The 15639-nt window shown below is 41.7% G+C and overlaps 1 protein-coding gene across 2 annotated transcripts in view; it reads left to right on the top strand.

Annotated features, from left to right (window-relative positions):
* The first annotated feature begins 287 nt into the window (after positions 1-287).
* rngtt (RNA guanylyltransferase and 5'-phosphatase) overlaps positions 288-15639 on the top strand; it is a 37747-nt gene continuing 22395 nt past the window's right edge. For both annotated transcript variants that reach the window (XM_049757219.2, XM_049757217.2), the window contains exons 1-11: positions 288-704; positions 1425-1534; positions 1607-1710; positions 2264-2352; positions 3145-3220; positions 4165-4408; positions 4526-4635; positions 5064-5165; positions 8308-8443; positions 10653-10724; positions 13540-13704. In XM_049757219.2, the coding sequence (XP_049613176.1) occupies positions 641-704; positions 1425-1534; positions 1607-1710; positions 2264-2352; positions 3145-3220; positions 4165-4408; positions 4526-4635; positions 5064-5165; positions 8308-8443; positions 10653-10724; positions 13540-13704 (1272 nt within the window). In that variant the 5' untranslated portion in view covers positions 288-640. The remainder of the gene's footprint in view (positions 705-1424; positions 1535-1606; positions 1711-2263; positions 2353-3144; positions 3221-4164; positions 4409-4525; positions 4636-5063; positions 5166-8307; positions 8444-10652; positions 10725-13539; positions 13705-15639) is intronic.

Below are 15639 nucleotides of genomic sequence, written 5' to 3'. Positions count from 1 at the left end.
ATCGCAATCACGCTATATTACGAACGTTACGAAATTTTGCAAAAAATAATTTATCATTGCAACAATATGTTTAAGATTACAACGTAATTTACATAATAATGATGTGTTAATTTTGCACAGGACCCAAATATGATGACTGTTTTTAATTGCATGGGAAACATATTGTTATTGGAAAATAATCATTACATTAAAATTAATAAAGATTAACGCATATTGATACAAATGCACTCAAACAGACAAATTGGGTGCTGTTATTATCTAAAACAGATTGTATGGAGAATTGGAAAATTTCAACTTCCGGGTGACACGGGAACGCAACACAGACACTCCGATGGAACGTGAATGAGAAGCTAAGCTTGTTTACATAGCTGACCGAGCTACAATGCTTATAAGAGTAACGTTATGTTTGCCAGATATCTAGCAATTAAGACAAAAATAGCTTGTGAGGGAAAAGCACCGTAATACCTAATACTCGGTGACCGTCAATTAAGGCTATATTCCTAAATGAGCTCAAGAGGCCTTTGAATCCGCCGTGTTTGGGTGAGTCCGAGGATTAAGGTGATAACACCTTGCAGATCCCGGATCATTGTAAAGCGTGTAAGGCGAGCTTGTCCATTATTCTGACGGCTGGGAGCTAACCATGTCACAATTGGGACCCCCACCCCGATGGCGGAATTGTCCCAGAAGAGGACAACCAGTGGCAGGTAACAGCCGATCTCCAATTAGCCTCATTTACATGACCAAGCTTATGCAGCTCGTCACGTTGCATTGTCTACATTTGTTATAGTTTGCTGTTTGCGAAATGTTTTGACTTTCTGAGCTATTATTGCATTTAACATCAATTAAAAAAAAAAAACGATGCACTTGTTTGTGTCGATGCACGCTAGCATCACAACATGCTAACATTTGCGAGCAGTTGCGTTTGGAAAACAGGAGTTTTGAGTGATTGCTCTGACGCACGGTAAAACCATGCATTTTTGGCCACCCTATGCTAATATTATCAATTTTAATTGATAACGTTGTTGGTTGTGTTTGGGTATTTTGATAACACCTTTTTGTAAAGGGTAGATGCTATTGGTACTTGCAGCATTGTCCGTCTCACGTGTCAAAACAAACCGAGTCCACGCATGCGCACAATGTGGATTACCTTGCTTTGTGTACATTATGCGTAAAAAAATTGAATTAATCGTCCATCATTATGCGTTTATTAACTGTACGAATGTCACAAAGTCTTCCAAATAAATATTGCCCCTTGCTTGCCCATTTTCTGTTTTCTATGTGTGTACTTTAACTTTGTATTGAGATGTCCTGGTCATCATTAAGGTTGCACGGGGAGAACATGCAAACTCCACACACTGTGGACTGTGAGGCAGACATGTTTACCAATCGTCCACCATGCTTCCCTTTATATTTGTTTTCACCAGGTAAATTCTTGCCCATGAAAACTATGTTGGGTCCCCGATATGATGACCAAGTTGCAGAGGAGAACCGATTTTACCCGAGCATGCTGTCTAACTACTTGAAGAGTCTAAATGTAAGGAACTTTTAAATCACTACTTTTTGTCACTGATATTCATAACAATGTTTTTTTTTGGTTCCACTTTAGGTAAAAATGGGTTTGCTCGTGGATTTGACGAACACGACCCGCTTTTACGACCGCAACGACATTGAAAAGGAAGGAGTCAAATACTTTAAGCTACAGTGTAAAGGGTATGTGATGATTGGTTGCGTTGTTTGTCTATATGTAACCTGATTGGCTGATGACCAAGTCGGGGTCAGCTAGGATAGAGTCCAGCTTCTAATCAGAACAACAGTTATAGAAAATGGAGTACAGTACAACGAGGTAACGGTTACCGTATTTTCCGCACTATAGGGCGCACTTAAAAGCTTATAATTTACAGCTCCATCTAGTGGATGCAGAACCCTAGTCAACCCCAGTTTGATATAGTAGCTTCTATTCTATGCGCCTTTTAATCCGGTGTGCCCTATGTATGAAAAAAAATCTAAAATAAAAATCCAAAGGTGCGCCTTATAGTGCAGAAAATACTGTAGCAGATCTGCCTAACAGTAGAAAGGGTTTTTGGTTCGAATCTCCACTCTGACCTTGGTGGTGTTTCCTTCCCCATTCCAAAAACGTTGTATGTTAAGTAGTGGAAGATGCTAAATTGTCTATAGGTATGATTATGACACTCGGGAAAAATATGATAATGAAAATGCATGATTCTGTAGTATTGTACGCTCTCCACCTCGTTTTTTTCCCCAGTCATGGAGAATGTCCTTCTACAGAGACGACTGCTACGTTCGTCCGACTCTGTGAACATTTCATAGAGAAGAACTCTACAGACCTAATAGGTGAGGATTGAGATGGTTAGCAAAGTTTGAAATACTCCCTGTGTGGTTCAGATTTTTATTAGTCAGACAGAACAAGAGTGAACTGACCTGATCATAAACACAGTGAAAGGTTCACTTTCAGCCAGTAGGGGGCTCTCTTCCTCCTTTTTAGAGCTCCTTGAAAGTAAACCCCACCAGATTGATTTGAACAAACCCCTGTGTGCCTTGTACACAAACTGCTTCAACATAAGCTGCATGTGAGTGTGTCCAATCTTTAGTTCCCTGGTGATTATGCTTTTTTTTTTTTTTTTTTTCTGTCCAAAACAGACAGTGCAATTTGTAAGCACTTGAGTCAGTTCATTAACATATAAAGTAGGGGAGCGATGTTGCCGGGTAAACTTTTTGCGCACAGGGAGTGCAGTATAAAAACTGTCCTTTGGGATATTGATAAGAGGGTAATTCAAGTTTAATATAGCTCAAAATTATGTATTGCTGAACCCCGCCTCCTTCCCAGTGGACTTCAATTTAGCTCCCAAGACCAGCTAGACTTTTCTGCTGCAAATAGTTAAAACAAACTGAGTGGCACTTGCTTATAGATGCCACAAGATGGCGGCAAAGACCATCTTTTGTCTAAATGAAGCGCCTCAGGTCTCTTCAACATAGTTCCTTGACACCAAATATGCCACAATTGTTTTGTCATGCCTTCTAGAAGTGCTTTATTAATAATACTATAATTTGTGTTGTTCTGACTTTATTCCCGAGTATTCCTTGTGAATTAAGCCATTCATATTTGATTATTGTGCTGTTCCAAAGGTGTCCACTGCACTCACGGGTTCAATCGGACTGGCTTTTTGATATGTGCTTATCTGGTGGAGAAGATGGATTGGAGGTAAGCGGGAAAGATCATTTATTGAACACGAGGATGCCTATGTTATATGAAAGCCTCCCTCCCACCAAGCCCCGCCCCTTGAAGGCATACATTTTGTACATGCCATATGTCACAGTTTTCTAATACCGTATTGGCCAGAATATAAGATAGTTTTTTTTTTTTTGTTGAAATAAAATTTAAAAAGGGGGGGGGTCGTTTTACATTCAAGGTCTAGACAAAGGAAACTTGAGTCTTGAAAAAGAGGGGGTCATCTTATAATCAGGGCCGTCTTATATTCGGGCCAATACGGTATGTGTTTAAATATAGTGTTTTGGTCATTTTGAACGTGTGATTGGTTCCACCCACAATCTGGTTGCGAAAGCTCTTCCGTGACAAGCATGCAGTGTTTTCCAACCCTCTTTCATCAACCAGTTCTCCTCTCTCAATTATTACCGTATGTCCGAGGAGACTAAAACGTCACTATCAATCAACGCAGGCAACCGGCAAGCATAGCTTATCGCTGTCATGCCAAATATTTTTTATGCCTCATCGTGGTGGGTGGGATGGAGGGGGTCTCTCGACAGAGGTGGGGCAGGTCGACTGAGAATGCCTGGAAGCTGCTGGAGAACACGTAGGCCGATGAAACCCTCCCACCACCCACTTATTTCCTGTGTAATGAATATTCCCAAAGCATTAGGCTCATCCTGTGTGTTGACAGATAATGCGACTATCAGATGAACTTCTCGCAGGCTGATTTCTCCACCCCTCCATTTGTAGCCGCCGAGTACGACGAAATAGTATCATGTACAAAGTCATCCGTCATCGATTCACATTTCTTACCTCAAATGTTACACATGTACATGTTTGATAATGTCAACTCGTGAAGTTCAAATATCCAGCTCTACAGCATCCGGTCAGCGTACGAGTCTAAATCGATAATCCCGCCTGGGTTTTCCTCTTATCAGCGTGGAAGCAGCCGTCGCAGCTTTCGCCCAGGCCCGGGCCCCCGGGATCTACAAGGGCGACTACCTCAAAGAGCTTTACCGTCGCTACGGCGAGGAGGAGGACGCGCCCGCCCCCCCAACGATGCCCGAGTGGTGCTTCGAGGACGACGCCGGGGAATCGGACGACGACGCGCCGAAGCAGGAGTCCGGGCCCAGCTCGTCCGGGTCGCCGCTCGGGAAGAGAAAGAAGGAGAAGCTCAAACTGGTAAGAAGAATGCTGATGATGTTTTCCAGACACGAAGAACAACTGCTCGGCACGATAAAACTCGGCGTAGGAGGGAGAGGTTGCAACACATTTCTTGCTTTCATCCATCCCTCCCAGGGCGCTGTATTCCTCGAAGGGGTCACGGTCAAAGGTGTCACACAGGTCACCACGCAACCCAAACTAGGCGAGATCCAAAGAATGTGTCAAGAGATGGCCGAGTGGAACAAGTAAGTCCTTTTCTTTTCTTCTCCTCCCCTCCTGGGAAAAGGTGTGTTGCGTACTGTACTGTACGTGGGTGTATTGTGAGAATCTCATTTCTCTTCAGTCACCATTTTTTTTTTCTTTTTCTTCTCCCCCTGATCCTGACACTTTGAAACAGGCGAGAGAGTCAGGAATAGATTTTCCTTATGACAAAAAAATGCAGCTGCGGCTTTTTAATGAAATGGCTGAGACGGAAGGAACATTGTCTCCAGTTTTTTGCTCTCTTCAAAATTATTTGACCTATATGGATGTTATGAAACAACTGTGAAAATAAAGTTACACATTTAATGTTTAGGTCAGCATAAACTGAGATTCTTTCTTCTCTTCACTCATTATCTTCTTGACATCTGCTGCGGCTTGAAATAAAACATGGCTGACACAACGTGTCTTGCAGGTCTGGTTTTCCCGGTGCTCAGCCTGTGTCAATGAATCGGGAAAACCTCAGTTTCCTCGAGCAGCGTCTCTACAAAGTCAGCTGGAAAGCTGACGGAACCCGGTGAGTCTTGACGATATAACATTTTTGGAAATATTTAAGGTGATGGAGTCTTACCTCAAACCATAAATTCAGATTTACTTGCAGAGAGGGTGTAGCGAAATATTTAAAATGCTTCGTTTAGCTAATCATGGTTGTCGGGGTGTCTGGTAATGAAGGGCGAGGAACAACCAAGTAAATCTGGTTTTGTTCTAGTTTTATGTCTCTGGTTTTTTTTTTTAGTACAATAGATATTCTGTCTTGCAGGTGAAATGTGCTTGCAGCTTGTGAATGTTTTATGACCTCAGAATTGTATCGATGCTTTAATTTCCAGGAGGAGAGACAAAATAGCTATGAGTAAGACCGCTAGCTACAAGTGTCAGTAAATGAAAGTTCTGGCTTTTTTAAAAGTCTCCACAAATTATGCTGCGTTCCTCCTCTGTGACCTGATTTTCCTCCGGCATCCTCCAAGACTAAAACAAGAATATCTCAATTAATCAAAGAGCAGCCGAACAGGCTGAATACAAAATGAGTCAACACATATAAAAAGTCTACACACCCCGGTAGGTTTTTGTGATGTGCAAAAAAACGAGGCCAAGGTAAAGTGTGTCAAAACTTTTGTGCCTTTAATATGACATAACGACTCCATGTTTTTAGGGGGAAGATAAAAATAAAATGTAGATAACCTGGTTGCATAAATATGAGACACCTCCAATTTTGGTTGCAGCATTATCCGTTTTGGGTTGGAGAGGTTACTGGTCTAAATAAATGGACTGGACAGGATCTACAATATTTTGATGATGTCACAGTTTATCTATTTTCATGGACTTTGTGAAAATCCCACATAAGAGCAGTCTTGCTCGTTGAAGAGCAAAGCTCTTAGATCCCCCCCCCCCCCCATGCTCATCTGTCAGCGGACTTGACAATGGTAAGATGACTCGATGGTCGTCGGCGGCTCATTAGGGCTCTTGTGCAATGGGATGGAGGCTTGAAGATCGAAGAAGGAGGGACACCAAATCGGGTTTTATCATATTTTCACATATTGTCAGATGTTACTAGACAGATTAATCAGGTGATTCATCTTAATGATGAGGACCACAAGGCATGAATGGTCTCCCCATCTACATGAAAATGACGAACTGGCCCAATTAGGCAACTGCATAGATGTTTGCCTTTGGAGCAGATACTAGAGAGTCTCTATTTGATACTCAGACCGGTCCTTTTTAAGAACCCGTCGCACTCGAACGCCTCCGTGTCAGGGTGCATCATTATTTGTCAGAACTTCTCAAACCCTCATCCTGAGCACAGTCTGCAACTCCGCATCGTGTTTTCATCTTCTGGATGTTTTGATCGTGTTTCTACTCCCACCTCGAGCACCTTTTTCTTTAAAAGTGCAACTCTATTTATATATCTGGCCAACGCTCCCTAGACAGTTTTTCTTTACCCGCCCACGTTTTTCGGTTTCCAGAAGAAAATGAGAAAAGGACTAAAAAAAAAAAGACCACAAATTGGCTTTTTAATTACTCGGATAGAAATAGTCGCTTCATTTGCATGAAAGACGACCTCCCGTAAAAATAATCTAATTTCAAGGAGGTAAAAGTAGAGTGTGATAATCCTTCATCCTTGGGATTATTGACAAAAATGTCTCCCATTGTTCAATTTATTTCGGGGTCTTTTCAACTCCACCACTTTCTATTACAACAATAACTCCCCACCACTTGGGTGTACAAAAAATCAGCGTCTCGGAATAACCCGTATTGACACAAGTACGCAATTTTTGTCAGCTCATTAACGAAAATTAGACTCATACATCAGTCAAAGCATGATTAAATGATCATCTGGTGTGGTATTTGATGCCGGGCTCATCCTTGGCGGCTTGTCAAGTTTCCTCCTCTTTGAACCATCTGGTATTGATATTTATCTAATCTTTTTTGTGGAAACGATAGGGAGGAACAGCAGGTACGAGCGATCCATATCACCACCGGGGATGTCATTTTAAATCTATCACAGATTTGTGACCTTGTTTTTCCCGGCGGGAGCGGATTTTTGACATCCTGTTTTCTCTCTTGAGTGTAAATATCTTAAATGGAGTCATAAATCCCCTCCAAATTTTTAAGAAGCAAATAATTAATCCTGCTTTATTACCGCTTGGGATTTGCTTTTGTTAAAGAGCAGCAGCCAGGCTTGGAATACTAATGGAATTTTTAAGAGGTGTGCAACGAAGCCACCATATTGTTTAACATTTCCGAGACACTTTAAAGTCAAGTCAGGCTCAAGTCAGTGTTCTTTCCCCACATCAACTTTACAGGCTATTCAAATCGGAGGCAAATTGACAAGTCATTATCGCGACACGATTTACTCGTTTATGGATCCGAAAAGCCGCACGTCCAAATTGAATGCTGCTCTTTGCATCTCGGAGTCGTATCCTTGAGTTTCCTGTTGATTTTGATTTGTTAGCCTGTCATGTTTTCATGGTCCCCTAATAAATTAAATTTTGCTCTGTGCAGAGGTTTTAGTTTTGAAAAGTTATTAGACACGTGTACTTATTTCTGTAGGGCCTGGCAATTGAGTAATGACTGCTGTGTGGCTGAATTTGAAATATTATATATATAAATATTTACGTCGCCATCTTGAGGCCATGTTGGAAAGTCTAGTGTCTTTATACAGTAATTCACCCTTTGCTGTGTTGCAGATCAGCGTGACTTAATGTCTTAATTGAGATTTTCCCAAATGAAAGCCTTTGTTATCCTCCAAACTCACACTTAATCCTCAATTGCATTGCTTAAGCATCCACAAACAATGCAACATTTGGAAATATTTCTTGAGAATATCACATCCATGCAAGTACCGTATTTTCCAGACTATAAGTCGCTCCGGAGTACAAGTCGCACCAGCTATAAAATGCATAATAAAGAAAAAAAAATGTAGATAAGTCACATCGGAGTACAAGTCACATTTTTTTGGGGGGACTTTATTTGACAAAATCCAACACCAAGAACAGACATGAAAAAGCAGCAACAGGCTAAACGATACGCCATACCCCCCCAAAAAAGTATATATACATATAAGCCTGATTATAAATCGCATCCCTGGCCAAACAATGAAAAAAAACTGCGACTTATAGTCCGGGAAATATGGTACTCACAATCCAATCTCCTCCCAACAGGTACATGATGGTGATCAACGGGCGAAATGAAGTTTTCATGATTGACAGAGACAATACGGTCTTCCACATAGCCAATTTAGAGTTTCCTTTCCGGAAAGATCTACGTGCCCATCTTGCAAACACTCTTTTGGATGGGGTAAGTTTTCCTTTTTCATCATATTTGCTATTCTTTGTCATAATTGTATCCCACGCAATGTCAACGCTGCTTCAGAAAATTCGATCAGTCTGTGCGTGTGGACTGGAACAGCATCGCTAACCCTTCATAACCTTACCATCCTGTCCCTGCTGCTCACTGTTGCAGATAATTGATGTGGTTTTCGAAAACCTCAGGCCAAAGATGTTGCGGTGTGCCAGTTGAGCCTCTCACATATATAGCCGAAATAGAAATCATCCTCCCATGTCCCGGGGGAACGTCTAATAGAAGATTTGACGGTTTTTCCTGCTACTGATTCCTTTTTGTTTTGTCCTCGATGTTGTCGCGATGTGATGCTTGGCGGTGAAATCTACGAGGTGTGACCTCACCCTACGATACCGAGCTTTAGTAGGGAACCAATTTTTGTACTGATTGTTGGTAAGCTCGCGCATGACTAATCGCGTCATTAATTAACGGTTGGTAATTGGTGCTTTGCCTTGATGATGGAGCACTTGGGGCTCAGTCGGGGGTCCATTTATTTAACTCTTGAAACGGCGTCATCGGTAGTCGCATCTTGGTGCCAGTGACCCTGTTGAAGTGAGTACCGTATTTTCCGCACTATAAGGCGTACCTAAAAACCTCGTAAATAGGTACGAAGGTACGTAAATAGGTGGGGACAGATGTAGGGCAGTTGATAAGTGGGTATGAAAGAAGAGTATTTTGTAGAAAAGTAGCTACCGTATTTTCCGCACTATAAGGCGCACCTAAAAACCTCCAATTTTCTCAAAAGCCGCCTTATAATCAGGTGCGCCTTATATATGGACCAATATTGAGCCACTACAGCAAAGTCCATCCCGCGGGCCAAATGTCTTATATATGGACAAAGTTTTCAAATGGGCCATTCATTGAAGGTGCGCCTTATAATCCGGTGCACCTTATATGGACAAAGTTTTAAAATGGGCCATTCATTGAAGCTGCGCCTTATAATCCGGTGCGCCTTATAGTGCGGAAAATACGGTAGCTTAATTTAGACAAAAGTAGTCTTTTGCCGCCGTCTTGCAGCATTTATAGGCAATTAAATCTTCATTATGAATAATTCTGTACACTCTAGTTGGACCTATCTGATGCATTTATTTATCTGATCACATTTCTGTCATGTCCCCTTAAGCCCAGGTGTGTTGAGATTGCTGTAAGAACCGTTTGACTCTTGTGTATTTGTATCTGTTTATGCTTCTGGCTCTTTGTTCCCAGAGAGAGGACGTGTTTTTCCTATTTATAGTGAGCAATGTTCAAGTCCTGCTGCTTTCTCTGATAGTTTTCGTCTTCCCCCCGCAGGCATCGGTCTTTGTTTACTCTCTGTTTTTGTCTCTTTACCAACCGTAGTCCAATTTCAGAACCGGATGGCAACATAATGGCACATTCCATTGGTCACGCTAATGTCCGTAGCGACGCTACATTGAGTCAGATGTTTAGCGATGGCTCTTCTCGCATCGTTTCACACCCACAAATCACATATCCCATTCATTTCCCTGCCCGATGTCAAATGAGACGCATAATCTCGTTAACCAGAAGGATGGATACCTCAGATCGCTCTTTATACGTTTCGAATCCGAAGAAGCGGACACTGACACATATCGGGAAAGTATTGCCACACCTCTGAGCGAATCGAATCGAATCATCTTATCTGTGCAGTGTGCTTTTCCTCCAACGAAGGGCGAAAGAATATATTTCCAAAGAACTTCATTCGTCCTTTGCCGGACCGCCGCGGGGCTTATCTTGTCACCTTTTTTTTTTTTTTCCACCGAAATATATCGTCTGATTTCAAACCACAAACAAACACATTAATCCTGGATATGCGCCGTGAGATTATTCATGTGAGGCTCAGTTTTTGTTAGCCATGGCAAGCCTGCTACTTTTTTTTTTTTTTGGAAGTCTGCAATTTCAGGAGGAAAAAAAAAGTTGGAAGCATTCATATTTCATGAGCTCAGAAAGTCTGCAATTCCTGCAAATCCATCTTCGGTGGTCATCACGCTGTTTCGAACGAGTTTTGAACACACCGATGGTCTGTCTGCTCAGAGCTTTGCATAATTAATACTTTGTGCTATTTCCGTCTCGTGTCCCTCTTTGGTCTGACATCACCCCATGCACATGCTCGATATTTTCCAGTCTTCTATACATCTCATCACTGGAGTCTTTTGTCTTTTCTTTGCAGGAGATGGTCATTGACAAGGTGAACGGTCAGCCCGTCCCTCGCTATCTGATATATGACATCATCAAATTCAACGTGAGTAGTCGAGGATCCCTCATCTTTACTTTGCCATTTTTTATACTGAGATCCAGCTGCATTAAAGCCATAACAAGACATAGAAGAGTTGGCTAATTAAAGATGCGGTGACATCATCGATGGGAATGTCAACAATGTGGTATTCACTTCCACACAGCTATCTAGTCTTGGAATATTTTGTGTCAGTGCCGTCGACACGGAAAAATTATTATTATTGTTTTTTTTTTAATGCTGTTTAGAATTCACAAATGATGCAAGAGTGCTATACGCTGGTGTCCCAACAGGAAACGAAGCAATCAGTTTGATTTCTTAGCCGCTCGGGGCAGAGCTGTTCATTCCAATGAGCTCTGCATTATTTGACGCAGTCTAGTTTGCCTGCTGGGTCTCAACTCCCCCCCCCCCCCCCCCCCAACCCCCCACACACACACTTTACACCCCTGTCGATTCATTGTCAACTTTTAAGTCTCGGCGTTTGACTTTGCAGCTTTTAGTTCATTACTTCAAAGACCGTATTTTCCGGACTATAAGGCACACCATTAATGCATCGTGTCAGATTTTTAATCCAAATCATTCTCCATTTTATCTTTTTTATTTCAATTTAAGACGCAACAAATGACTTTATAATCACAAAATAATGATCCATAGTCTTTTCCATTCATGATTCATAGTCTTCAGCAGGCCACTTATGATTGATTTCATGACACAATGCTTCGGGCCAGTTTAAATTTAGGAATTTGGTCCATATATAAGGCGCACCGGACTATAAGGCGCGCTGTCGGCTTTTGAGAACATTTTAGGTGCGGCTTATAGTCCGGAAAATACGGTAGTCAAATATGAATTGAAACCTATGATCATGCAGCCATTTTGCTCCTCCTATATTTGTCACAAACTATTCCCTCGTGAGAACATTACGGGGCTGACAACACAACCTCCCTAGCTGTAAACAAATTCATCTACCAGGCTGATCTGTATTCCGCTAACAGCAATCAGGGAGTCACCGAAACAAACAAGCTCGCAATTAGCAACCTTAACCAAGCGACGACTCCTTTCCACTTCGAAAGCCTCAAACTGACCCAAAAGGAAGAGAAAGCGGAGAAGGTAGCTTTGACCGTTTATTTCTGTCCGCCGCTCCCATCTGCTCATCGATCACCTCAGCAAGTGGCTCAATGAAGACACCGCCAATGTCTTTTGTAGGATGTGTGGCAGCAGTTAGCAGCTCCGCATGACTGCACCAAGCTAGCGCTGGAGCGCTGTTGTTATTGATCTGAGTTTGCCATTATTAGCCTTCTTCATTATCTGTCGCAGGGTGCCCCTTGGCGCCGAGGCCTCATTTTAAGTGTATTCAAAGGAACACGAAGACCACCTGCTCGGTCCGTGGTTTAATGTAAAACTCAAGTCGTTTGCAACGGCAGGACCTGCCGGAGATCTGGGATTCTTTTGATTACCGTATAATTGCGAGTGCGTGCTCTCACGCTACCTTAGGATTGTTTCGCTTTCAAAATAAGTCAGTGAATATAAAATAGTATCGATCCCGGAGTTGTATTTTTCGACATGTAACGACTAAACCTTAATGAAAGCAACCCTTGTATTAAAAAAAGAAAAAAGAAAAAACAATATTAAGGCAAATTTATCTATTATTCATGGTGCATTGCTGATTTTAGTCTCTATGATAAAACCTGCACTTTACTCCCTTGACTAGTTTGAGCACATATTGCATCACCATTGCTAAACTGCCCAAAATTCTGTGCACCTGTCAATCAAAATAACTTTGAACTCAAATACAAAAAAAAATCCTAGCTTATTTTCAAGTTCTTACTTATTGGGGGCAGTTTCAGTGTCTTACTGTTGCATTCAAAGTCATCTACCGTATTTTCCGCACTATAAGGCGCACCGGATTATAAGGCGCACCTTCAATGAATGGCCCATTTTAAAACTTTACAGTTTTTTTTTGTAAACCAGACAACCCATCGAATTATAACATCTAATTGGAAATGATTATTGGCCACCCACCTCTGCTTGCACAGTCGACAAACATCGCTTTCCTTCTTCACTCTCCAATGATTACCTCTAAAGCTCTTGAGTGGTGACCTTTTATGCAGGTACCAAGCAGAATACTAATACAGGCAACACTCTTCCGTCCTGCTCTCTGTGCCCTGATATAGATATTGAGCCAAGTTCCTGGTAAATAGTCGAGTTCAGATAGTTACGTAATAACAGAGGCTGTGATTTACCAAAGTCAAATTGGCACGCTCAAACATGGCGAATAAAAAACTCTTGAATCTTGAAGTGCAATACAAAATGAGTCGATTCAGTTGGCGATTATCACAAAAATCAAACTGCAAAGATGCAAACGTAAGAAAACTTTACGGGATGGAGGAACGAAAAGATATGATGTCACTGGGACCTTGTCAGGAAGTCTGTTAAATTGAAATTCGGCATGAAGGAAGGAAGAGAAGATGTAATACGGTTTGATGGTGGCTATTCCTGGATTGGCAGCTGCATATTGAAACAACTCTAAATTATTTACAGCAGCAGGACAGGAGCATATTTAGATGGAATGACAATGATCTGGCTCAAGGGAGGCGCAGAAATGTTGTTACCAAATGTTCGGATCGCCATCTGTAGCCAATACTGCAAGGAACATGTTGTCATGGTAACCAAACAAACTGGATTTCACAGCGCTGTTTTTTTTTGCGGTGTATGTTTAAAACATGTATTTAATGTCAAGTAAAATTTCAATATTGTTTTTTACTTTGTCAAGATGCTCTTAATTTGATGATTTTTCTAACTTTATTGACATTTTTTTATGTTTCAGGGACAAAACGTGGGTCAGTGGGATTTCAATATCCGGTTGCTATGCATCGAAAAAGAGATCATTTCTCCACGGATGGAAAAGATGAAGACCGGACAGATTGACAAAACGAAGGAGCCCTTCAGCGTTCGAAATAAGCCGTTCTTCGACCTTCAGGCGTCACGCAAGGTAAACAATTCAGGATTTTTTTTTTTTTTCACAATATAATCCATCCTTTTTTTTTTTCCTTTGACTTGCTAGCACAAACTTGAGATACAGTGAACCCAATAATAATTAATAATTCTTGTCAAGAATTCTTAAAAAGAAAAGCTTCAAGCTGTTTAAAATCACTCCCAGTTGAAATTCATTGTCAAACGAATATAACGAGGAGGATTACACATTGTTTTTTTTAAAATAATCACATATTTTAGCCTTTAGTTTGCTAGATTAGTGTTAATAATAACAAATAATAAGAAGAGAAGCACGTATATAATATTCCTTTGACCTACTCACGGTCATATATTCTTTATCCTCAGCAACGAGCAGAGAAAATCCGTCAGTTAATCTTTTCAACTTGTCAAGGCATCATTGTGCAATGTTTTAAATGCAATTGGTGCTGCCTGAAAAAATGGGCAGACGACAGAGGTATTTGAAATAAATACACCACGGGGTGAGAAAAGTAAACAAAATAGGTTTTCGTCTCTCTTTGGAGTTGACGAATGACCCCCGGGGGTTATTTCTGGGGAGAGAATAGCTAAAACCCACCAGGGTCCACAAAAGGTGAGTTGTGTTTGATGGTGAGATAAAATTGTTGGTCTTTTTTTGGACCAAGAGATGAAAGCGGACTCTAAACCAGCTTTGTGTTGCTGCTCGAATTTGTCGGGAAGATATCAGGCAAGGGGAGCAATTTCCAATAATGGAGCAGAGTAACTCTTGCGCAACACCTAATTAGGGTGTCAATAATAATAAACACGAGGGCATGTCATTTGCGTTTCTGCGGAGAATTTGGAAAAAGTGTAAGTGTGCTTTTCATTAGAATGTTGAATGAGGTGTGATTATATTGGCATCATGTTGAAATGATCATTTCCGAAAAGAGCCATAAGAGACAATCGACGGCAGGCAGCGGATTTGATTTACGACGTTGTTGCCTTCACCTGCTTCGTTTGAATTATTCATAAATAATCTCAGATTCTTCCTCAGAAAGCAATTCGGGTTCGTCTGCTGTATTTCCTTCTTTTATCTTGTTTTTTGTCCGATAAATATTCTTCCCCTTGGAGGTCTCCCGTGCCTTTGGGGAAAGTCTGAATCCCGCTTTGACCCTCTCCAAAACATCCGAGCCGTTTGCAAAGTTGTAACATCAGGTCTCGGGGAGGTCAGAGCGCAATTTATTTCATCGAGATGGATCGGAAAATTTCGGCCCTGCATTTCTGCTAATACTCAGGATTTGCGGACAAGGATGAGATCGGTAGAAGCGTCTCTCGCTGATACCGAAACCTTTTGAACCATTTCGGCTTGTACCTCTGAATGGTTTTGTTATCTGTAGTATAATATGAGGGGGGGGGTGGGGGGGGTCGCATCCCTCCCACCCTTTTCGGATCACTGGAGCGTTTTAAGCTCTTTTGTGTTTATCAGTGGCCATCTGGTTGCCATACAGCCATATCTCTGTTATGTGGGATGTTAATGTCGGGGGGGGGGGGGGGGGGGGGGGGGTGCTGGTCTCTGGTTTTTATTCATAGTAGCACAATCCTCCACTTTATGATATATTTACAACAGATTCCTGTTGGGGGGGGCAATTCAGAGTTGTGTGCTGGCCTTTGTCTGTCGCTAGGTTGATGTGTTTCATGGCCGGACGCTTCGAGTCCTCATTTCCCTTCCAAATGACTCCCATTTCGTCTTTTTCGCTTCTTCCGCTCGCCCAATTACCGTTTGGTATACAGGATTGGCACATTTGCACAGCGGTGATTTATTTTTTGGGGGGTTTGAATAGAATTGCAGAAAATGAAAGTCGGACAGGCGAAATAATCGGAAAAGCAATTGGGAGCCAAGTCGATACCTTGCCATGGAAAAAGAGGGCATTCGTTATGGGATAATTTATTTTATTTTTTGGGGATAGTTTGTCAAATC

This window comes from Syngnathus scovelli, chromosome 20 (assembly GCF_024217435.2).
Source record: "Syngnathus scovelli strain Florida chromosome 20, RoL_Ssco_1.2, whole genome shotgun sequence".
NCBI lineage: Eukaryota > Metazoa > Chordata > Actinopteri > Syngnathiformes > Syngnathidae > Syngnathus > Syngnathus scovelli.
This window is presented reverse-complemented; position numbering and strand designations above follow the sequence as displayed.